Source organism: Callithrix jacchus, chromosome 15 (assembly GCF_049354715.1).
Source record: "Callithrix jacchus isolate 240 chromosome 15, calJac240_pri, whole genome shotgun sequence".
Lineage (NCBI taxonomy): Eukaryota > Metazoa > Chordata > Mammalia > Primates > Cebidae > Callithrix > Callithrix jacchus.
In genome coordinates, this window is record NC_133516.1 from 20,148,895 (window position 1) to 20,172,537 (window position 23,643).

A 23,643-nucleotide genomic window follows, 5' to 3' on the forward strand; every position below is an offset into this window, starting at 1 on the left:
GATATATAAAGGCCATACACAAATACATATAAATTCATTAGAGTATAAATACTAGAGTATACTAAATATATATTGCATAATGCTATAAAATTTACATTGGAGCTTCATTGTATGATATGGTTTGGCTGTGTACCCATCCAAATCTCATCTTGAATTGTAGTCCCTATAATCTATGCAGCTATATAGCTATAAAAAATGCATGAGAGGTTGGGAGCAGTGGCTCATGCCTGTCATCTCAGCACTTGGGAGGCCACGTCAGGTGGATCATGAGGTTAGGAGACCCAGATCATCCTGGTCAACATCGTGAAAACCCATCTCTACTAAAAATACAAAATTATTACCCAGGCATGGCGGCACCCACCTGCAGACCCAGCTACTTGGGAGGCTGAGACAGAATTGCTTGAACCCAGGAGGCGGAGGCTGCAGTGAGCCAAGATTACACGACTGCACTCCAGGCTGGGCGACAGACAGAGACTCCATCTCAAAAAAAAAAAGGCATGAGAGATACCTCTATATTCTACTATAGAATAAGATTTAGGACATTGTTAATTAGTGGCAGCAAGATAAATATATGAATATAGTACACTTACATAAATGTTTATATTTAAAAAGTAAAGCAATAAAACACAAAGTATTTTTAAATGACTTCCTATAGAAAAAAGTAGATAAAAGGATAACGGGATAAACATAAAAGATTAACTTATTTGAATATACAGTAAGTCCTCATTTAATGTCATCAAAGTTTCTTGGAAACTGTGCCATTAAATGAAACAATATCTAACAAAACCAGTTTTGTCATAAGCTAATTCCCATTAAGAAGAGTTAAGTTCTAATGGCATATTTCTAGTCACAAAAACATCACCAAACTTCTAAATAAGGATCCATTTGTAAATAAATATAAGCTTTACATACACTTAAGAAAGAATAGCCCAGGAGCGGTGGCTCAAGCCTATAATCCCAGCACTTTGGGAGGCTGAGGCAGGTGAATCATGAGGTCAGGAGTCTGAGACCAACCTTGCCAACATGGTAAAAACCTGCCTCTACTAAAAATACAGAAAATTAGCTGGGCATAGCAGCAGCAGCCTGTAATCCCAGCTACTCGGGAGGCTGAGGCTGGAGAATCACTTGAACCTGGAAGGTGGAAGTTGAAGTGAGTCAAGATTTTGCCACTGCACTCCAGCCCAGGGAGACAGAGTGAGACTCCATCTCAAAAAAAAAAAAAAAAGACTAATAAAAATAAGTAAGATCATTATCCAAATACTTGATGAATCAGTGAGTGACAGCAGTCGCAGTGGTAGTGGATTAAATTAAGAAATAAATGTTTGCAGAGTGAAAATTGTAAAAGTCACCTCTGATTACTCATAATTCCAAAACAAGTATTAACAAATACAGTGGGCCATTGAGCACGTTCATACCATATCAGGTACTGTTGTGCATTTGTATGTTTATTCTCCTATACTTTACAAATTTTTATCTTACACTAATTTGTTTTCATTCATTTATTCATTTTCCAATCTGCTTATTCCAGTTCAGGATCACAGGTGGCCAGAGCCTATCTCAGCAGCTCAGAGAGCAAGGTGGGAACCGATCCTGGACAGGACATATTCCATCTCAGGGCACACTGGCATATACACCTACATTCACTCATATTGGGACAATTTAGACAGGCCACAGAAACAAGCACACACATCAAACATGCATATCTTTAGGATGTGGGAAGAAACCATGGTACCTAGAGAAAACCCACAGAGAGAAGAAGTTGAAAACTCCACATAGACAGTAGCCCCACTAGGAATCACATTTTCTACACATCAACATTATAACTAAATGAAATTGAATGAAATGGCATTATCTGAATGCCTGCTGTACCATGCTTTAACTTTGGAGCCATTTAAATACATTACATATAAGTGTATATTAGATAATGTTATAACAAAAATAAATATTAATATGTGGTACCTAAATACTTTAAAATATTAGTAGACATTATATGAGTTGGAACAAATTAGCAGAAAAATGTATTCCAGTTAATAGCATTATTGCACAAAAAAGATTTATACCAAGTGACAAAATAAAATAATTTGAATATACATCCCTAGTGAAATATATGAGATGAAGCCTGACAAAAAAACCTAAAACTATTTTGAGAAATCATATTACTGGTGATAACATTGGTATTGCTATTCTGAGGTTGTTGAGTTGGTATTGTGAAATAAAGCAAATATGTATTTATTTGATAATCCAGTCTGTCATTCCTGATGCAAATAAGAACTAGGATTCACATCATGGAAAAAATGAAATAAAGTTATCAGTTGAACATCTTAAATAAAATCACAACACCTGATAAGGCATGATTTCAAATTTCCACAAAACACTCATATTAATATAAATTTATATTTCTGAATTAATATCAGCATGCACTTATAATTCAGTCTGTGCACTAAAATTCCTAAAAACAATCACTAATCCAAAAGAAATTGGCAACCCTAATGCCCAGATGGTCATCTCTCAATACCACTTTTTAGTTAAAGGATCTAGAAAGCCTCCTCAGAAAAACAGTCGGGGCAGAAAATGCACAAAGTGAGCTTGAATATCTTGTTATACCTGATAGCAAGGAAGCTTGCTATTTTTAATTTCAGGTCAAAAGAACTCAAGAGCCAATCTGAGGACATTCTGAGTAGCTAAAGTATGATGATCTGAGCATCAGTAAAATCATTAACTACAATGCAGTAAATCTGTTTACATCTCTGACTTAAAAATCTTCAGAAAATGCTAGTTATCAGTTCATATTTCTTGAAAATGTATAAATGAAGAGAACATTAAACCTACCTTTCTTGTGTGATCTTCACCACTAATAGTAGAGGAGGTAGAATTTTCTCTTTATAGAATGTTTGCATCTGAAACAATCAAGAAATTGCAGAATTAGTAAATGAGATAGAAATTTCTCTTCATAAAATTAGTTTGGCTAAAAAATAAAAAAAAGATGTAATTAGAAAATTTCTATTTTGCAAACCCTAATTAATATGATGGATCTAGACAGTTAATATTAACTGCTGTTAGCATCACAAGAAAAAAACAGCAAGTAACTATATGCCACCTGATAAAAGAACCCAGCACTACCTATAAAATAGTATTGTCAAAAACAGTCTTGTCTCTAGATCTATACCTACCAATTTCAGGAAATGTGAAAGAAAGAAATGACTTAAGAGTTACTACAGGAATGCAAATAGCACAATCCAGACAGTGGGAAGCTACAGGACAATTAATCCAGTTTCTTCCATAAATTATATAGGAATTAAAAATCAGCTGGAAAGGGAATGGGATTATAAAGACTAAAGTGGAGGGATTTCTTAACCAGTTCAAATGTTTTATGGGTCCTGATTTGAACAATGATCCTTTTAAAATTAATACAGGTAAGAGACAATTGTGGATGGAACAGTAACTATTTGATGATGCTAATGAACTATTATTTACTTTTAAATATGAAAATTGTACGGGACTTTAAAATGAGAGTGATATCTCAGTTAAATATTTAAATATGAAAGTTTTTATCTTATTTTTTTTAATCAGGAATATTTAATAAATAGAGAAATTCCTCTTTTTGTTCTTAAAGCAAATATAAATTTGTTTTGTATATCGCAGAAGTAGAAAACAACGAAAGATAAATACAGAAATAATAATACAGGAATGGGAGTGGCATAGATGAAGTAAGATTTGCAATAAATTGGTAATTGTCGACTTAGAATGATGGGATTTTGTTACACTATTCTGTTTTCATAAGTCTGAACTATTTTATAATAAATTCCTTTGAAAACTAAACAATGAGATAAACAGCAGATTAGACCTAGTAGAAGAGTAAATAAATTAATCACATGATAAGGCCAAGAAAATGACTCAATATGTCAAAAACATATGAGGAATAGAATGAAACACCTGTTGTTTCCTATTTTGCATTGCTCAACATATTTTTACCTGAATAGGACACTAGCTTCATTTTCTGATTCATGTGCAAATGACTTCTATTCTCAGGCAACACTAACTCAACTATACTTTGAAGTCCAAAATATTTTCTTCGTTTCCATTTACTTGTTTAAAGTCTGAAGTTATCATTCTATTTCTGTTTTCTTTTTCTGAGACGGACTCTCGCTCTGACACCAAGGCTGGAGTGCAGTGGCAGGATCCTCCTGGGTTCGAGCGATTCTCCTGCCTCAGCTTCCTGAGTAGTCGGGACTCCTGATCTCAAGTGATCTGTCCACCTCAGCCTTCCAAAGTGCTGGGATTACAGCCAGGAGCTGCTGCACCTGGCCTTATTTCTGGAAAAAGTGTATCTACTATCTGAATGACTCCTTAATATTAGAAGATATTGATGATTGGCCTAGAATTTTTCTAAATGATGTTTCTCTCACTCCTTCACACAACACTAAAGATGTCTTGCAAATAATATTTGTGTTTAATTACTATTAAATGTTTGTGTAACTCTTATTGTTTGAATTCTCCCATTTAATATTTTAGGACAGTAAAGCAAGGAATGCTATTGTGTTAGGGTTCCCACAATAATAATTAGGTGTCACCTTTAAAATAGGAAATTTGAGGAGGAAGGAAGTCTTCCCAGTCAAAGGAAGACTATTTACAAAACTCTGGGTACAGGGCAGATGATAATGGATGGCACATCAGCCCAGGATGGCCTGAAAAGACAGGAAAGGAAGAGGTTTCCAAAAATCAGAGAGTCAGAGACTTTCAGATGCCTTCAGAAAAGTAGTGACTTTTGTTCATGAGCATACCTCACTGGAAGAGGTCTTGCAAGGAGTAGCCAGGAGAAAATTATCCTGACCTCACTCCTGCTCTTCCTCTATTCTCTCTTCCCCAAATCACCTACTGCTTAATCCATACCGAAGCGAGAGAGCACAGGAACATTTTTGTGTTCCAAAAAGTTCAGTCTCCAAAAAGTTCAGGCTGAAAGTAGGGTGAGAAAAGGCAGCATAAATCTGAGAGTGGAGGGAAGACAGCCAGCAAAATTACATACATCCTGTCAGATTAGATCAAGAGACACTTTGCTTCAGAATATTGTTATTATAACGCCTAATTTAAAGAGAAAAACTCCATAGGACATAATCAGAAATAATCAGAAAAAACAGCTTTTTTTCCCATCCCCATGCATTCCAACCCACTCAATGGGAGTTGTTGTTCCCCACCCTTGAATAATCCCAAAGGCAGGTGATAATGGCTAAACTGGTCGCATGGAAATGATAAGCATCCTTCTGGTAACCTTTATTAGAAAAATAACTATATAACAGTAATTCAAATAATCGTTCTTATATGTGACCCTAAACCATAAATATTAATAAAGCTTCTCTTTTTCTTTTCTTTTTTTTTTTTTTTTTTTTTTTTTTTGAGATGGAGTCTTGCTCTGCTGCCCAGGATGGAGTGCAGTGGTGCAATCTCAGCTTACTGCAACCTCTGCCTCCCAGGTTCAAGCGATTCTCCCACCTCAGCCTCCTGAGTAGCCATGATTACAGATTCATGCCACCATGCCCAGCTAATTTTTTTATTTTTAGTAGAGATGGGGTTTCACTATATTGGTTGGGCTGGTCTCTAACTTTTGACTTCGTGATCCGCTTGCCTCAGCCTCCCAAAGTGCTAGGATTACAGGCATAAGCCACCGCGCCCCACAAAGCTTCTATTTTCTTCAGCTTGGACCCGATTCCTGCTGGAAGGCTACAGTGGGAAGGAGCCTGTGGCTAGTTTATATTCACACTTTCCCCTACCACTGTAGGCTACCTCCTCCAGAATTGGGGATGGAGTTGCATGCAGAGAAGTAAAACAAAGTCTTACCTGACTGATAATATCATAATCTGTCTTAGTGCCCTCTGGCTTTGGTGAATGCTCAAAGCTGACTCATCATGGAATGTTTCTGGGAGTCACAAAACTCTCAGACATCCTTACCTCCAATAATACTCTTCTGGCAGGTTGGTTAAGTTCCTCATCCTCATCCTGTTCTCTAGTCTGCATTTGATACCACCATCAGCATCCTGCTGAGTTTGCTTCATCCATCAGCCCTGGCAGAAAGCCCTGGGGGCAAGGTCCCATTTGTAATTGACCCAAGCTGACTCTATTCACATGCTCTACATCTGCCCTCAGAAAACCCACAACCTTGACTCTGATTACTGAAAATGAGGCTGTTCTTGGTGCAGTCATCTCTTCGCTCTAATATCAAGCCAATTCTCACAGCTTCTTGCCCTTTAGATTGCATAGACACTATTTTATTAGGTTCACTATGCTTCAATGGGTGTATTTGAAACTCTATAAGTGTTTTCCTCAAAGCCCTTTCCCTATATGAAGAAAGAGGGGAAGTGCTATGGTTTTTAATAACTTGCTCCCAAGAAATTCTCCCTTTCTGAAATATTAAATATGAATCCTTTTATTGGATTGAAGTTGGAAAAAATCAGCTTGTAGCAACCTCCTTTGGAAATACCACATAAGTTCAGCACCTCACTTTGGAATGCAAAAGGAAATACTTCCTACATGGTTACTCTTTTTAAGTCACAGCCAAAACCTGAGATATAAAGAATCCCATTTTAACATTCTGGTACATTCCTTTTTAAAAAGTCTCTATCTCTATCACAGCCTAAGAAGGAGGTATTATTGTTACCAGAAAGGGGTCCCGAACCAGACACCAAGAGAGGGTTCTTGAATCTCACACAAGAACGAATTTGGGGTGAGTCCAAAGAGTAAAGTGAAAGCAAGTTTATTAGAGAAGAAAAGGAACAAAAAAATGGCTAGTCCATAGACAGAGTAAGGCTCAAAAGCAAGAGGAGGAATGCATCCGCTTTAAGTATAATGCTTGTTTATATATAAGATCATAAAGCAATATATATATATATATATATCCTTGGGGAGATGTGCACTACTACAAGGACTTGTGACAAAGGATTGTTAATCTTTGTGTAACTACTGTCTTCCGCAATAATTTATATTATCTTTAAAGTGAAACTTATTTTTAAACTAAGAATGTTTTTGTTTTTAAGATATAGTGATGTTGTAACCGGGTCGCAGGACGGAGCTCAGCACCCCCACCCAGTTGATGTGCCTGAGGTTCCTGGGCTCCCTGGCCCCAGGAATGGGAAAGAGGCCCTGGCAGAGAGGTGAGCTTACCAATCAAGTAAATATCGGACCCAAAGAGTCTTGCAGAGAGAATTTATTAGGCAGAGAGAAAAAGAGAGAGAAGTAGAGAGAGTTTCCACGCTGTTGTGAGAGGGCATCCCAGAGAGGAAAATCCGCAAAGGGAGAGAGGGAGAGACGGCTCCCACGTTGCGGTGGGAGGATATCCCGAGAAGGAGTCCACGCAGGTAAGGGGCAGTGGGGTTTTAACTTTGAAGTTATTCCCGCTTCATTCATGGTTTTGTCCAATGAAAGGAGTTCTTTCAGACTTCCTCTGGAGTGATTGATCTTTAACTTTGATCCCACATTGGTTGCTTGGGCCCACAACAGAGCCCCTCCTTCCAGGGCTTTTGGCGGGCTTTCTGAGCAAATTAAGCTTACCTGGAATTTTACCCAGCCTGCAAGAACTTAGGTTCCCGGGTGGGGAGGTGGAAGGAGGCATGGCGCTGGGAAGTTCTTGCCTTAGAAACCACGTCCCTTGTGGGCCCGGTAAGAGAAGTTAACATAGTCCTTCAACATCAGGAAATTTCCTGGGCTTGCTAAGTCCTGGGTCTGTGCCATAAACATTATTAACTTGTTTTCTTAATTGTAAACACCCTCTGACTAAAGTGCCTAACCTTCTGGAAATGCAGTCCAGCAAGTCTTAGCCTCATTTTACCCAGCCCCTATTCAAGGTGGAGTCACTCTGGTTCAAATGCCTCTGACATTATGATCCACATTTTATTATGTTTTCAGAGAGATAAAATGATTTCCCTGAGATTATGTAGATATAAGTTCTGTGCCAGATTGTTTAACTCCAAGGCCATGACTTTACACTTAATTTCTTTGTAAAACTTAGCTTTCTGCAAAGCTACTAGAGCAGGCAGGAGGGGAAAAATGGCAGGGAGGGCAGACAGTAAGGCAGATGCTTACATTCTCGTGAGGCTCTGGTTAGCCTAAGTAAATCTACCTTTTACACGTGAAATGAGGAAGTCGAGGGAAAAGTCAATTTGTTTTAAGCTACATTCTACAAATAATTAAAGCTCTGTGTGAATAAGATATTTGTCAAAGGCCAGGAACAGTGAGATTCACGTAGAACATGTATCCATTAAATGAATACTTTCAGAATCATTGTAACCGGCCTGGCGCAGTGGCTCACACCTGTAATCCCAGCACTTTGGGAGGCCCAGGCGGGCAGATCACGAGGTCAGGAGATTGAGATCATCGTGGCCAACATGGTGAAACCCCGTCTCTACTAAAATACAAAAAATTAGCCAGGTGTGGGGGTGCATGCCTGTAGTCCCAGCTACTCGGGAGGCTGAGGCAAGAGAATCGCTTGAACTTGGAAGGCGGAGGTTACGGTGAGCGGAGATTGCAGCACTATACTTCAGCCTGGCAACAGAGCGAGACTCGGTCTCAATTTAAAAAAAAAAAAAAAGAATTATTGTATCCATGATAGGTGGATTTTTATCCTAACGGGACTGCAGCAACCTCACTTCTTGCCTCCTCAGAAGAAAGACTTCCATTGAGGGTTATAAAGCAGAAGAGACCTTGGCAAGTTTTACAGCAGAGGTGGAAGTTTATTAAAAAGCTTTAGAGCAGCCGGGTGCAGTGGCTCAAGCCTGTAATCCCAACACTTTGGGAGGCCAAGGGGGGTGGATCACAAGGACAGGAGATCAGTCGGACCAACACAGTGAAAACCCGTCTCTACTAAAAATACAAAAATTAGCCAACCATTTTTGGCACGTGTCTGTAGTCCCAGCTACTGTGGAGGCTGAGGCAGGAGAATCGATTGAACATGGGAGGCAGAGGTTGCAGTGAGCCAAGATCGCACCGCGGCACTCCAGCCTGGGCTCCAGAGCGAGACTCCATCTCAAAAAACAAAAACAAAAAAAGCTTTAGAGCAGGAATGAAAAGTAAAGTACACTTGGAAGAAAGCCAAGTGGGCATATTGGAGGTCATGTGCCTTGTTTGACCTTGGACTTAGGGTTTTATATGCTGACCCACTTCTGGCATCTTGCATCCCTTTTTCAATGGAATGCCCCTAGAAGGTCATGTACCATTTAAACACCACCATTTTACCTCTTAATGTGTATACTTAAGCCCACTCACCCAACTCCTGAGATCTTATCAGGAAGTTGCTGATCATCTGTTTCAGATATTTCCTATCTATAGAGAAACTGTCTTTTCCTGGTGCTGGCTGTGACCAATTATTATTTTAGAGAGGCAGTGTGACAAATGCCTGACCATAGCTTGATGGTCACCTGACTTTGCTGGTGGGGTGTGGGGGCCCTCTTTTGCCCTGGTGATGTTCATACCCCCAGTACAGCTATGCACTATAACAATAGATTCAGACTAAAGTTGAGAATAGCAGTGCCCGATTCAATTTGTTAGATATGATTGCTCTTCTTGACAAAAATCCCAAAGATTAAAATTAAAAATTCTAACATTTTATTTTCTTTCTAATTTGTTGTGAAGAAATGCCACAGAACTAGGCCAATCAAGGCATCTCAAGGTTTATGCTTTTCTTTTTAGCTGTTATTTGGTAATCTCCAGAGGAAGTAGTTGAAAATGGGCTTCATTTCAGGTGTGAGAAACACAGAAAAGGGATTCAGGATTAACCAAAATGTGACTGAGGCATTTCTCAATCAATAGAGGTAGATTTGGCCAAAGTTGAAGATACTCCCCCGGAAAAAAATCCGAGTTCCAGGAGCACCTGTGACTTGTGCTTATTCCAAAGGGGAGAGAGAGCATGCAGGATGGGGGAAAAGTCAGGGAGGGCAGGAAGGAAGGCAGATGCTTCCATTCTGTGAGGCTCTGATTAGCCTCAGTAAATCTACATTTTACATGTGAAAAGAGGAAGTAAAGGGAAAAGTCATTTATGCATTCTCTCAGGCTCAGTAAATCTACATTTTACGTAAATAAAGTAAACATGTGAAGAGAGGGAGTAGAGGAAATGAGGCTGTGATACGAGGTTGTGGAACTAGAGCTGTCAGTTTAGAAACCAAAGGAAGGCAGTAATACTGACCCAGTTCCTGGACTTAACTTTTCCCTTGTGGCCTAGTGAGTTTGAGGAGATTCTATGTTCTTTCACAAGACTGTGCTGCCCTTTTAAGCACTGCCTTCTTACACAATGGGAAATGCCTTTGACCAGAATGATCTCGGGCCATTCTTGCCAGTGACTGTTCTTTACTGCATGCCTCTTCTCAGCTCAGCTCAAGACCACAGTCCTTTTACCTTTCCTCCCAACCCAGTTTACCTATGAAGCTTTAAAACTTTCTCCTGGCCAGGCATGGTGGCTCACACCTGTAATCCAAGCACTTTGGAGGCCAAGGCGGGCAGATCACCTGAGGTCGGGAGTTCAAAACCAGCCTGACCAACATGGTGAAATCCCATCTTTAAAAAAAAAAACTTTCTCCCAAAAGGGATAATACTCAATTCCATAGATAGGCTTTGCAATGTACATTACACACCCTAACCCCCAAAAGAACATTCTACAGGATATTTTTGTATAAATCCATTTGAATAGAAGTTTATAAGTTTCATAGGTCCCCAAGGTTCATGAGCCAAGCAAATGGAGAGCCTCTCTGCCTTAAATGATAACGCTGTATTACTGGTGGAGGTGTCCAGGTTCTTGGCATCTTCAACAAAGAATTAAACAAAACGCACAAACAGCAAGGAAAGAATGAAGCGACAAAAGCAGAAATGTATTGAAAATGAAAGTACACTCCACAGTGTGGGAGCAAGCCTAAGCATAGGGGCTCAAGGGCCCCATCATAGAATTTTGGGGAGTTTAAATGCCCTCTAAAGGATTCCATTAGTTACTTGGTGTATGCCCTATGTAAATGAAGGGATGAAGTAAAGTTACAAAGTCATTTACTGGGCACACCCTACAGAGAGGATATTTTCTGCCATAGCAGAAGTGTGAGTTGGCCTTAGGTTCCTTGCCTGCAGACTCTGTTTTCCTGCCTCATCTACTGTCATTTCCAAATTAAGCATGCCAATACAGTCATTTAAATCTCATTATGTGATTCCCGTACGCATGGTTTCTTTCTGGATGCCTGTCCATGTGGCCGATGCCTTGAAAGAATACATCAGAAGCTGACATTATGCCTAGTCAGCACCATCATCATAAAAGTGAATTATTTCTTTTGAGACAGAATTCCAGGAGTGAAAGTCAACTTTCTGCTAAGTGAATTAACACTTTCTTTTGTTATTGGAAACTACCCCATTTATTAGGTGGGAACAAATTATTTCCATCCTCAATATGATGAAACTCCTATTAGTAAATAAGTTGGCTTTTGCCTGTCATTTATTCACTCCTTCCCAGGGGAGGAATGGCCACTTCTCCGATTGGTCAGTTTGGGAGGAGTAGTTGAGCATGTTCAGCTGATCTGTTTCCTTCCTCTTTTTATTGGAAAACAATGACTAGTAATAGAGGTCTGTCTAATACAGAGAGAAAACAACAGGGAGCCCTATGAAATGCAGACATAAAGCCACATTTTATATTCGGCTTGATCAGTAATAAAAATGACATTTTGTCTACTGTTTCTGAATGTGAACTTGAGAAAAAAAAGGCATTATGTTTTGGTTCCTTAAAACCATATCACCATTCAGATTTCATGTGATCCTTCATCCTATCATTCCAGAATTCGAATTTAAAAGGCAAATGGCTTTAAATTTTAACATGGCCCTGTGCACTTCCTTCTCATCCTTCACAGGTTCTTGCCAAGTCCTTCATCTTGGTCTGTTCTCACATGTCAGTCCCTCCAAGGCTGTACATAGTGATATCTATCCTAGTGTAAACATTTCTTAGTTTTGCATTTTAATTTTAAATTGCAGTAGCCAAGATTGCAAGATTTATAGATGATCATTTGTTTTATTTTTTTCTACATGCTCCTTAAGTTTTTCCTAAGTTTTTTACGTTTTTCCTAGAACCCTCAAATTGGGTGTGGTCTCTTCTCTCATGGAATCTCAGAGCACTGTGAATCTCATGGTATTAGACATCTATTGCTATGCAATAAATTACCTAAAATTGATAACAGTAAACTTTTTTTTGTTTTGTTTTCACACAGTTTCTGTGCATTGGAAATCCAGGAAAAGCTTGACTGTTTTTTTTTTCTGGCTCAGGGTCTCTCCCAAAGTTACAGTGACATGTTGGCCAGGGTTTCAGTCATCTGAAAGTTATACTGGAGTATTCACTTCCAAAATGGCCCACTCACTTGGCTAAAGGCAAGAAGTCTCAGTTCCTCACTGGCTGTTGGCAAGAGGCCTTAACTCTTTGCCATGTAAACCTCTCTGCAGGGCTGTTAGCATGCAGCCGGCTTCCCCCAGAGTGAGCGATCCAACAAAGTGAGGCAGAAGCTGCAATAGCCTTCATTGATTGCTTCCAACAGTGGTCATTTCCACAACAGCCTATTGATTGGAGAAGTCAGCCCTATTCAATATGGAAGGATACTACACAATGATAGAATTATTGGGGGCCATCTTGGAGCCTGGCTAGTACACTTATGTAAGCTTTATGCTATCATAATTAATTTCTGTTTTACTAAATTACTAAACTATTTGAAAGAACATTCCTTTTTAGCTATTACTGTTTTCTCCCATTTTGGATCCTGCTCAGTGTTGGTGGAGTTCTGTGTTTTTCTTAAAGGAGGCGTAGCATTTTAGTGCCCTTTTAAGGGCAGCAGTAAAATCAGACTATTAATTTTAAGGAACATTTTCTATACTCCGATTGCAAGTTTCTTTCTTTAGCACTCAGAACCATAGTCAGGATCAGTAAAAATTGTCGTATCCAACAAATTGAAGGATTGGAAGTTTTAATGACACCTGAAACACCTATTAAGCACAATTAATCAACATTTACACATGGAATTTTTAAATAAAGTGCTGGTCTGTAAAATAAGCCTTACGAATTTTAAAGGTAGAGTTATCATACAAAACATGTTGTCAACCTACAGTGTGATTAAATAAATAACAAGGAATAACCAAAAAGAAGGTACAATTCTCAGCCAGGCGCGGTGGCTCACGCCTGTGATCCCAGCACTTTGGGAGGCCAAGGTGGGTGGATCACCTGAGGTCACTAGTTCAAGACCAGCCTGGCCATAGTAGTGAAACCCCATCTTTATTTAAAAAAAGAAAAAAGAAGGTACAATTCTTAACTCATTTAATGAGAATAACATTATTTAAACATCAAAATCACATATGGAGAAAACAAGAAAAGAAAACTTCAGGACTACAGATAAAAAATTACTACCAAAAAAAAAAAAACTTAACAAAACAAATCCAGCAACATATTTTAAAATACCATTATCATGTTGTTCATCACAAAAAATACAATGTAAGCTTAATTTACTTTGAAAATCAATTGAATTAACAAACTGAAGATAAAGCACATCATCTCTCTAGATGCAGAAAAAGCATTCAATAAAGCTAAACCCTCATCTTTGAAATCACTAGTAAGTTGATAATAGAAGGAAATGTTTTTTATCCAAATAAGGCACACTATTAAAAATGCCTACAGCCAGGCAAAGTGGCTCACGCCTGTAATCCCAGCACTTTGGGAGGCCGAGGTGGGCAAATCACCTGAGGTCCGGAGTTTGAGATCAGCCTGACCAACATGGTGAAACTCCGTCTCTACTAAAAATACAAAATTAGCCGGGCATGGTGGTGGAAGTCTGTAATCCCAGCTATTCAGGAGGCTGAGGCAGAGAATTGCTTGAACCCAGAAGGCGGAGTTTTCAGTAAACCGAGATCGCGCTATTGCACTCCAGCCTGGGCGACAAGAGTGAAACTCCATCTCAAAAAAAAACAAAAAAAAAACTGCCTATAACACATATTCTTAAATGATGCCAATTACAACAACAAAAAGGTCTTTATGGAGAAAATTTTAACAATTTATGTAAAGAGGTTAAAAATAATCTAAATAAATGGTATTGGTTAGTAAGACTCAATATCATAAAGATTTCAATTCTCTTTTAAATGAATACTGAGATTCAACACTGTTCTAGTCAGAATTGCAATAGGATTTTCTATGGAATTTGATAAGCTGAATCTAAAATTTCTAAATGATTAGGCGTAAATGTAGATTTTTAAAAAGAAGTATGATTTTTTACTCACCCTATAAATAAAAATTAAATTTTTTTCTTGTTTATTTTGTTTTGAGATGGGATCTCACTATATTTTGCAGTCTGGTCTGAACTCCTGGACTCAAAGGATATTCCCTCCTCAATTTCCCAAGCTGCTGGAGTACAGATGCGAGCCACTGTGCCTTGCAAAAATTAATTTCAACGTATTAAAAACTGAAATGTGAAAGGCAAAACTATAAAAATATTTTATGACATAGGAAAATATCTTCATAATATTAGGGTAGAGATGATTTATTCATGAGATGCAAAAATATGGACGTTTTAAAACATCAAAGATGTTTATAAAAAACACAATAAAGAAGTTGAATCACAGATGGAAGAAGATATTTGAAATTTATAACTCTTTTTTTTTTTTTTTTTGAGATTGACTCTTGCTCTGTTGCCAGGCTGGAGTACAGTGGTGCAATCTTGGCTCACTGCAACCTCCACCTCCTGGGTTCAGGTGATTCTCCTGTCTCAGCCTCCTGAATTGTTGGGGTTTAAGGTGCACACCACCATGCCAATCTAATTTTTGAATTTTAGTAGAGATGGAATTTCACCTTGTTGGCCAGGATGGTCTCGATCTCCTGACCTCAAGATCCACCCACCTTGGCCTCCCAAAGTGCTGGGATTACAGGCATGAGCCACGGCATCCAGCCAAATACATTTTTCTAACTGCTTTTTTCTTAATGTAAAAACCTTTAGAAATGGAATTATCCAAGATTATAAATGTTCAAGAAAATCCTGTTTCACATAGGAAGTTTAGATTTTAGTGTTAAATTAAAACTGCATTTAAAATAAACAATCTAATCATTGTCATTATGTTAGTTTGATAGATATTGTATATCCTTAAACTACTTATGGAATGGAAAAGGTGGCTTATTTTCCATTTAAATGCAATAAAATATAAGCCATGTCATACCATTATTTTGTCACAAGAGGGACTAGAAAGCCAAAAAGTACAGCTTTGCCTTTTAATTTTAAGATTATATTTTCTATCCAACATTAATTTTTATACACTGTATTCATGTCAGTGCAGGTGTTTAGAATGTAGTACCATTATACATATGTATATATACTTCATATTCAAAATCATGTTAAAACAATTACTAGCTTGCTGTTTCACTTCTGAATGGATATAGATTGTATAGAAAGTATTTAACTTAGCTGTTATGGTTTCTGATTATGTGCTTTATGAAAATTATTTTTATTTTGTATTAGTAGTAAAAATGTAAAATATTGACTTGATTTATATAAATATATATTTGTTTTATTTATTTTTCTTCTTTGATTTCCAGATATCTGTAAGCATTTGCAACCAATCCTCAATTTCATAAGATGAATCAAAGTAATTATGAATTTATTGCTAGAGTAAAATCATGAGTTACTATTTTATCCACTTGACCAATGATTTTCACTTAACCTCTGCTATGAGGAACCTGGTGTGTTTCTGGAAAGTCTGTCAGGGGCTGCTGTCTATGGAGTTGGAGGGATACTTTTTTACTGGGACAATTCTTAACTTTTCAGATATTGTTCTCTTTTATAAAGCTTTTGTTTATAAAAATAGCTACAAATTGTTTGAAAAACCACTGGACTGGCCAGGCATAATGGCTCATACCTGTAATCCCAGCACTTTGGGAGGCCGAGGCAGGCGGATCATGAGGTCAAGAGATAGAGATCATCTTGTTTAACATGGTGAAACCCTGTCTCTACTAAAAATACAAAAATTAGCTAGGTATGGTGGTGAGTCCCAGCTACTTGGGAGGCTGAGGCAGGAGAATTGCTTGAACCCGAGAGGCAGAGGTTGCAGTGAGCAGAGATCACACCACTGCACTCCAGCCTGGCACCTGGCAATGAAGCAAGACTCTGTCTCAAAAAAAAAAAAAGAAAGAAAAAGAAAAACCACTGGACTAGACTGGTGGGAAAAATTAGTACCAGTTGAAATACATGAAATGTTTTTCTATGTATTACCTCATTAGTTCTTTTCAGTGTAAAATGTGAACACTGAGAAGTAACCTAGGTCTTATTCACCATTGTATCCCCAGTGCAGAGAACAACACATAACACTTGGTTAAATGTGGATAACACATGGCTATGGATGAAACAGTCAAATATTACTTAACAAATAAGTATGTTAAGTGAATAAACAGCTCCAGAAGATGAACATAGCAAGTATTATCTGAATTTTATCAAAAAGGAAAGAGTAGCTTAGAATAAAACACTTGCAGGTGGTCATACTATCAATAAGTAAAAGAATCAAGTAGAGCCCAAATCTTCCATTTCCTGGTTTCTAATACGTTTTGGATCAAACCTGAGGGAAAGAAGGCCAGGAGAGAATGGGAAAAGGGGAAAGAAAGGACAGAAAAGCAGAATTTATTTTGCTTTCCACAATATTGCAGCTGCTTCTTATTTGCTTGAGCAGGGAAAGATCAACTGTAGTAAAAGGAAAAAAGAAAAACGCATTTTCATTTATTTACCTTCATTTTTGAGAAAACAAATTTTGGTAAGAAAGGCCCAGGGAGGCCGAGGCGGGTGGATCACGAGACCATCCTGGTCAACATGGTGAAACCCTGTCTCTACTAAAAATACAAAAAATTAGCTGGGCATGGTAGCGCACTCCTGTAATCCCAGCTACTCAGGAGGCTGAGGCAGGAGAATTGCCTGAACCCAGGAGGCGGAGGTTGCAGTGAGCCGAGATCGTGCCATTGCACTCCAGCCTGGGTAACAAGAGCAAAACTGGGTCTCAAAAAAAAAAAAAAAGAAAGAAAGAAAAGCCTAGTGAATGTTCTGTTTTAATCATACTTATCTTTTAAAAAGTAAAAGGATTGTGTTTTCCCGACATCTATTTCTAAAGGGGCTTTGGAGAATCAGTGCAGGAATCATGTGACTGCTTTCCCCAGCTGCTATTTCCTTCCCTTTTTCACAAGTCCTGCAAACACCTGGAAGGATTGGTTTTTCACTTCCCTTCATTCACGTCGTTGGGAGAATTCAGTTCCTTACAACGGAAGGACCAAGATCCCCATTTGCTTTCAAGAACTAGCAGGCCTGGCGTGGTGGCTCATGCTCGTAATCCCTGCACTTTGGGAGCCCGAGACGGATGGATTGCTTGAGGTCAGGAGTTTGAGACCAGCCTGCCCAACATGGTGAAACCCCATCTCTACTAAAAATACAAAAATTATTAGTGACGGTGGGTACCTATAATCCCAGCTACTCAGTAATCCCAGCTGCTCAGAAGGCTGAGGCAGCAGAATCGCTTGAGCCGAGGAGGCGGAGGTTGCAGTAAACCGAGATCACACCCTGCATTCCAGCCTGGGCAACAGAACAAGACCCTGTCTTAAAAAAAAAAAATACCCACCTAGAGCCACAGCATTCCTTGATTCATCATCCAAGCCTTGATTCATGGCTCCATTCAAAACCAGCCATAATGGTTAAATTCCTCTCAGATTACTGCTCTCTGACTCACTCTTCATCAGTCATTGGCTACTTCTGTAGACTCTGGTGACTAGATTGGCCCACCAAAGTGCTGGAATTACAAGTATGAGCCACCGCGCCTGGCCCAGAAAAATAAAATTTGATGGGGGAAAGAATTTTCCCAAACTAAAGCACTAAATTGGCAGATTAGTATGCTGATAAGAACTGGCTTTTGGTTGTGTCTTTTTGAATTTGGATAAGTTCTCTAAGCCTCAGTTTCCTCATATGTAAAATGGAGATAATTTCTAATAGTATCTGCTTCCACAGATTTGGAAATTATGAGCTAGTGTCTGGCACATAGTGGGTACTGGCGAGTGGGAACTATCATGTTCATTAAAACTCCCAAGGAAAGCCCCCATATCTGCATAAAATAAAAGAACAAAAATAATAATCAATAACTTGCACTTTAGCTTAAAAATGTCCTCCTTGGTTTGTTTCAGAAAAGCAGTAGATCATCCAAAAAGGCGATTAGGTATCCCCATGGATCGGATTGGTAGAAACCGGCTTTCAAACTCCAGAGGCTAATTGATTCCAAATGTGAGTACAGTTTGAATAAGTAACAATATGTGCAGGCATTTGATTAACGTTTCACAATGGACTAATCAATCCATTCTTACTTATCAATCCCCCTTTTGATTTCTTAGCTTATCCATTTACTTTTTCAATCATTTATGTATTGAATTAAGATAGTATATTAATGTTAAATTACTTAAATGATATTTAAAAAGCAAAACAATATTTTTCTAGTTCTGCTTCACTCTCCGAAATTAATGATTTAGTTGTTTTCAGACTCCTATGTAATTAACCAATGAATACTAATGTGCAGCTAAGGGTTAAAATTCTAGTGAACATATTAAATCACCTTCATAAATGTATAACAATCCTTGTATTACGAAGAAGACATATTCAACTGATGCACATCATTTTGCCTTCAATAAGTACGTTACTAGAATTATAACAGGGAATATAGGAGAGAAAAATGGCACAGCAGAAAGAGTTACTAGGCATGGAATCAAAACACCTTATCAAAATCCTGATTCTTTCATTCATTCATTACCTTGTTTCTGTTAAGATACTTTATTTTTCCACAGCTTGTACATTTAAATAATAAGGTAGTGGTATGAAGATTAAATTAGTTGTTTGTAGTGGGCCTACAATATACTGGATACACAATACATGCAAGTGATAGTTTGTATTACAGTTCAGGCAATGATAAAGCAATACTATCACTCTCTCCAATATCTTGAGAAACAGTGATATATAAGGGTTAAAGGTGCCAGCTAGAGTGATCAGGCTTTATGGATTCAAATCTCAGGTCATCTATTAATATTCTTAGCTAGGGGAGTTTATAAATTCTGAAAGACTCCTTCATTAAATTATAATGATAATTTTTACCATATAGCATTGTCCTGAGGATTAAACAGATACATGTTAAGCACTTAGAATAATACCTGAAATGTTAACTTCTTAATAATTATTAGTTAACATTATTATTATTATACAAATAAATGGAAGGATTAGAAATATTGATTTAAAGTGACACCTAGCATAAATGGTACACAGAGAATTAAAATTCAGAAAGGTTACATCTTGAGTAGAAATGTTAAACACAGCATTTAATCAGACATATCCTTTAAACACTAAATAAGTTTTTTTTGAATGTGAAATCTTAGCAATATGTTTTCTTCCAATAGAGCTTATAGGAGGTACATACCCACTCCCAAACAAATAAGACAAACTAGAACTGCTTTAATAATTTGAGGCTAGAGAAGAGGGAATTCCGCCTTCTGCTTCTGTCAAGATAATCCTTAGACCAATAATTTAGAGGCCCCAAAACTATCATGTTAGTCCTGATCTTCTCTTAATTTAAATCACTCAATTTTTTCCTTTTCCTCATGCTTTAAAACCACAATAAGTAGTCAATATTTTATCTCAACTTTCTCATTCTCAAAAATCACTAAGTTAAAATAAATTTCATTATCATGGAGTTGTTTAATGAACTTCTGCAGTTAATGAATGCCTACATATATAAGAGAACTTACTGAACACTGCCAAGAACACTGCCTTTTAATCAGCTTCATCTCCAAAACAGATTGAACGTTATTTCCTCATATCTAGAAACATAGCAAGTATGGTCACTCTTCAAGGTTGTTAAAAATTGCCACATTATATTTGAGTAGAAACCAGCTAATTGCTATTTAAAAACCAAGTAATTCTTTGAATCAAGATTGCAGTTCTCCAGTTTCTTGATGTTTTCAGAACATTATGATGCTGAGATTAAATTAAGTTTGATTGGTTTCCACATATACCTTTACCACCCTTAATTATCCCCCTTTTCAACTTTGTTGAGTTCAACCACAAGTTATGATAAACAAATTATATAGAGAACTCATTTCCATAAGAATTTTTGTATGAAGACTGAGACCACAGAAATTTCAGCTAGCTACTAAACTATGAAGAAAGTTTAGTTAACACAGTGCTTCCTGAATCACTGTTGGGTGAAATCCAAGTTTGTATGTGGTGTCCATCCTTCTCTTAGCAAACTTTGTTAATTGATCAGTTTGCTTAACAAAGTTTGCTAAGAGAAGAAAACAATAAAGTTTGCTAAGAGAAGGAAGGACACAGCATCTTGACAATCACTGTCCTTATATTAAAATCTCAAGGTGATAATATCACAAAAGAATAGATTTAGAAAAGAACTTATCATATATTTTCTCTTTTCTGTTCATCAATTATTTTAGGTTCACCTTCTCAACCATTACATTTCTATTTATTTCTCTTCAGTGTCACCAAGATTTCTCTCATTTTTTTTTATGTCCTCATGTTAAGCCTCATGTAGTTTATGAATGACAAAAGACATGAAATCATAATATAGTTCTCATATCCGATCAAATTTTCAAAGCTTTTTTGATATTTTTATCTACTGTCACAATATTCCCTTGAAGTAAACAGGGGCTGTACTATGTGTATCATTTAATAGATAACGACTTAGAAGTCATTAAATACTGTTCACACAGTCAAACAGCTGAGACGTTAAAAAACATAAAGTTTCATTTAATCCAACCCCATTTTTAAAAACAATTCAAGAAAATGGAGTTGTGAGAGGAAATTAACGTGTCCCAAGTTTTATAGATTCTTGGGCAGAGTAAAATCTGGGGCCCAGGTCTTTGGACTTACAGGCCAACATTCTCTTCATGACCCAAAAAGTCTTCTTGGTGTTGAGTTTTCATTGTTGGATGCTAAATTCACTGGTTATACATTTCTAAGAAAAACAGAAATGATATCTCAGACTTTACAAAAATATTTGTTTCACTTCTGTGTGGGTTGATGAATTTACTTTTGGAGCAGGTTTCTTCGTGGGTTTTCGCTTTCTGGGTTTCACTTTAACCCTTCACATTGAAAGTAAAACCGGTACCTAATTATGGAAGTTCTGCTTGATTTGAGGTCAAGTCTAGATACAGCCACTCTATGATACCTAGTTTAGGGAACAAATGCCCCCTGAGGTTTTGCTAACCATCACTGACATGAGATCGATTGATAAATAAGAGAAAAGTCATACAAATTTATGTAACATTTATACATGGGAGACTTCAGAATAAAGACTCAACTCCCCATTGGGGTATAACTGCTTATATAACATTGAAGGTTACGGAAAGAATGCAGACTCAGAGCATGGCCGCGGCCAGGTTTTATTAATAGTTCTAAGACAGGTTATGGGAGAGAAAACAGAAGAGTCTTGGCTAGCAAAGTGGACTTATTATGTAGATGAAACCTCATTGGTACAGCCCTAAGAGAATTTAGATGCTGAATGTTTATTTTCAGTACTTTAAAAGTATCAAACTCTCAGTTAATCTCTCCTAGATCCAGACAAGGGAAGGGCTGGCTGCATGAATGCAAGTCCTCTACAGATCTACAGATGCAAAATTTTCCCACAAAAGACAGATTTTCAAGATCACTTCAGAATATGTTAAAGAAATATATTTTGGAGTAAAATATTTTTTATTTACTTCTATCTCCACTTTAAAACCTTAAAAGCATTTTACATATTAAAAGCCAAACTAATGGCTTTGGAGAGATTTGGATTAGAGGTTGTTAGAAATAGACAAAAGATAGATACATTGGGATAAACAGAAAAAAGTAAATTTAAATATATTATCTCATGTCTTGTTTAGTCAGTCTCTTAGTCTTGAGAATAGATTGGTTCCTTTAAATAGCTGTGTCCCATTCCAGAAGGTGACATTGCAGGTGGACTAGGCCTCCATATGTGATGCAGACAAACAGATCTTTAATAAGAAGTATTTCTAAGGAAACAGAAAAAAGAAACGACTAAACAAAGGTTAAAAACCGTCTAGAGCAGTCTATAGTTTTTTAGAGTCTCTGAGGCATCTTCAGAATGCAATGGCAAGCTCACAGATTATTCTGAATTGTGTTACAAAATAGGGGTTCAGATGAACTTTCTGAGAAGTCCACATCAGCAGGCACGCAGGTTGTTTACATACTAAGTGGCTACTAGTTCTCTCAAAGTTTAAGTTGTCTAACTTCAATCTGCAGGGCTTTAAAAAAAACATAGTTTTAATTTCTAAAGATTTCAGGTCAGAAAAAAAATGGAAGGTAAAAAACCTTAGTTTGGAGACTTGTAGCCAAGAAAGAATTCAAGATTCAGTCCAAACTATAGGCAAATAATAAAAACTCAAAAGCAATGAATAAGGCTAGAATCTAATAACAGGTGTCTGTATAGTTTTCTTTCGACATATAATTTTCACCTCTCCACTTCCCCATTTCTACCGAAGACAAGTCATAGTAGAACCAATTTATTTGTGAAATAAGTTTTAGTTGTATTATGCTTGGTCTGATTATTTTCATGAAGTATGTGATTGGCCATACAGGGTCTTTTTTAATTGACTATACTGAGACTTTCCTTATAAGGAATCTCAGATTAGACTTTCAAAAGCTTCTTGAGGTAAACCAAATCAAAGATTGATCTGTGCTTGTAAATACCTTTATGAATTGGGTGAATTTCTCTCTTCTCAGGATCTCAAAATAACTTGAGATTCCTGGGTCTGTTGGAAAGTGACATTCTTTAATTCAGCAGTCCCCAACATGTTTGGCACCAGGAACCAGTTTCATGGAAGAGAATTTTTCCAAGGACCAGGGGGCAGGAGAGGAGATGGTTTTGGGATGAACTGTTCCACCTCAGGCAGGCATTAGATTCTCATAAGGAACACACAACCTAGATCCCTTGCATGAACAATTAACAATAGAATTCGTGCTCTTGTAAGAATCTAATGCCACTGCTGATCTGATAGAAGGTGGAGCTCAGGTGGTAATACCAACTGCTCACTTCCTGCTGTGTGGCCCAGTTGCTAACAGGCCACAGACATGTACTGGTCTGCAACCAGGAGGATGAGAATGGTGCTTTACTTACCACAGGTCAGGAACTTCGTAAAGTAATGACATAGGCAAGGTATCAGGCAAGTCTTTCCAAGAGGCTTTATATTGGCTCTCTCAGTTGCTCAAAGTGGTCTGGACATTTTTGAAAATGTCCATTCCAGTCAAAGCCTTGATGAAATAACCAGTGTCTGCAGTTGTATACTGTTAAAAAAGAAAACATATTCTTGCTGAACTTACACAAAACACTAATCCTATAAACTAAAAATGCTCACAAATAGTTTCTAAATTCTGAAGAAGGCAGAGAGAAAGAAATATGCTTCAAATTTTGTTCACAAAAGTATATGTTACCCAATCTGTTGTAAGATATAAGTAGCTAAAAAGAAAGTGTTTTAACTCTGAAAAAAAAAAACCCAAATAATCAGCAATATTTCAAACAAAAAAAGTCATTTAAATGATTTCAGTTTGCTATTACTTTTGGCCAATGTAATTAAATCTTGTTCTGCTTGATGTTGGCTTA

General features: G+C 37.5%; 1 protein-coding gene across 2 annotated transcripts in view; it reads left to right on the plus strand.

Moving 5' to 3' along the window:
• OSTN (osteocrin) overlaps positions 1-23,643 on the plus strand; it is a 53,093-nt gene that overhangs the window by 22,547 nt on the left and 6,903 nt on the right. Inside the window, exons 4-5 of one of the 2 annotated variants that reach the window (XM_008981399.5) lie at positions 7,026-7,142; positions 18,176-18,272. In XM_008981399.5, coding sequence (XP_008979647.3) covers positions 7,026-7,142; positions 18,176-18,260 — 202 coding nt within the window. In that variant the 3' untranslated portion in view covers positions 18,261-18,272. The remainder of the gene's footprint in view (positions 1-7,025; positions 7,143-18,175; positions 18,273-23,643) is intronic. The other variant, XM_035274817.3, reaches the window with a different exon arrangement.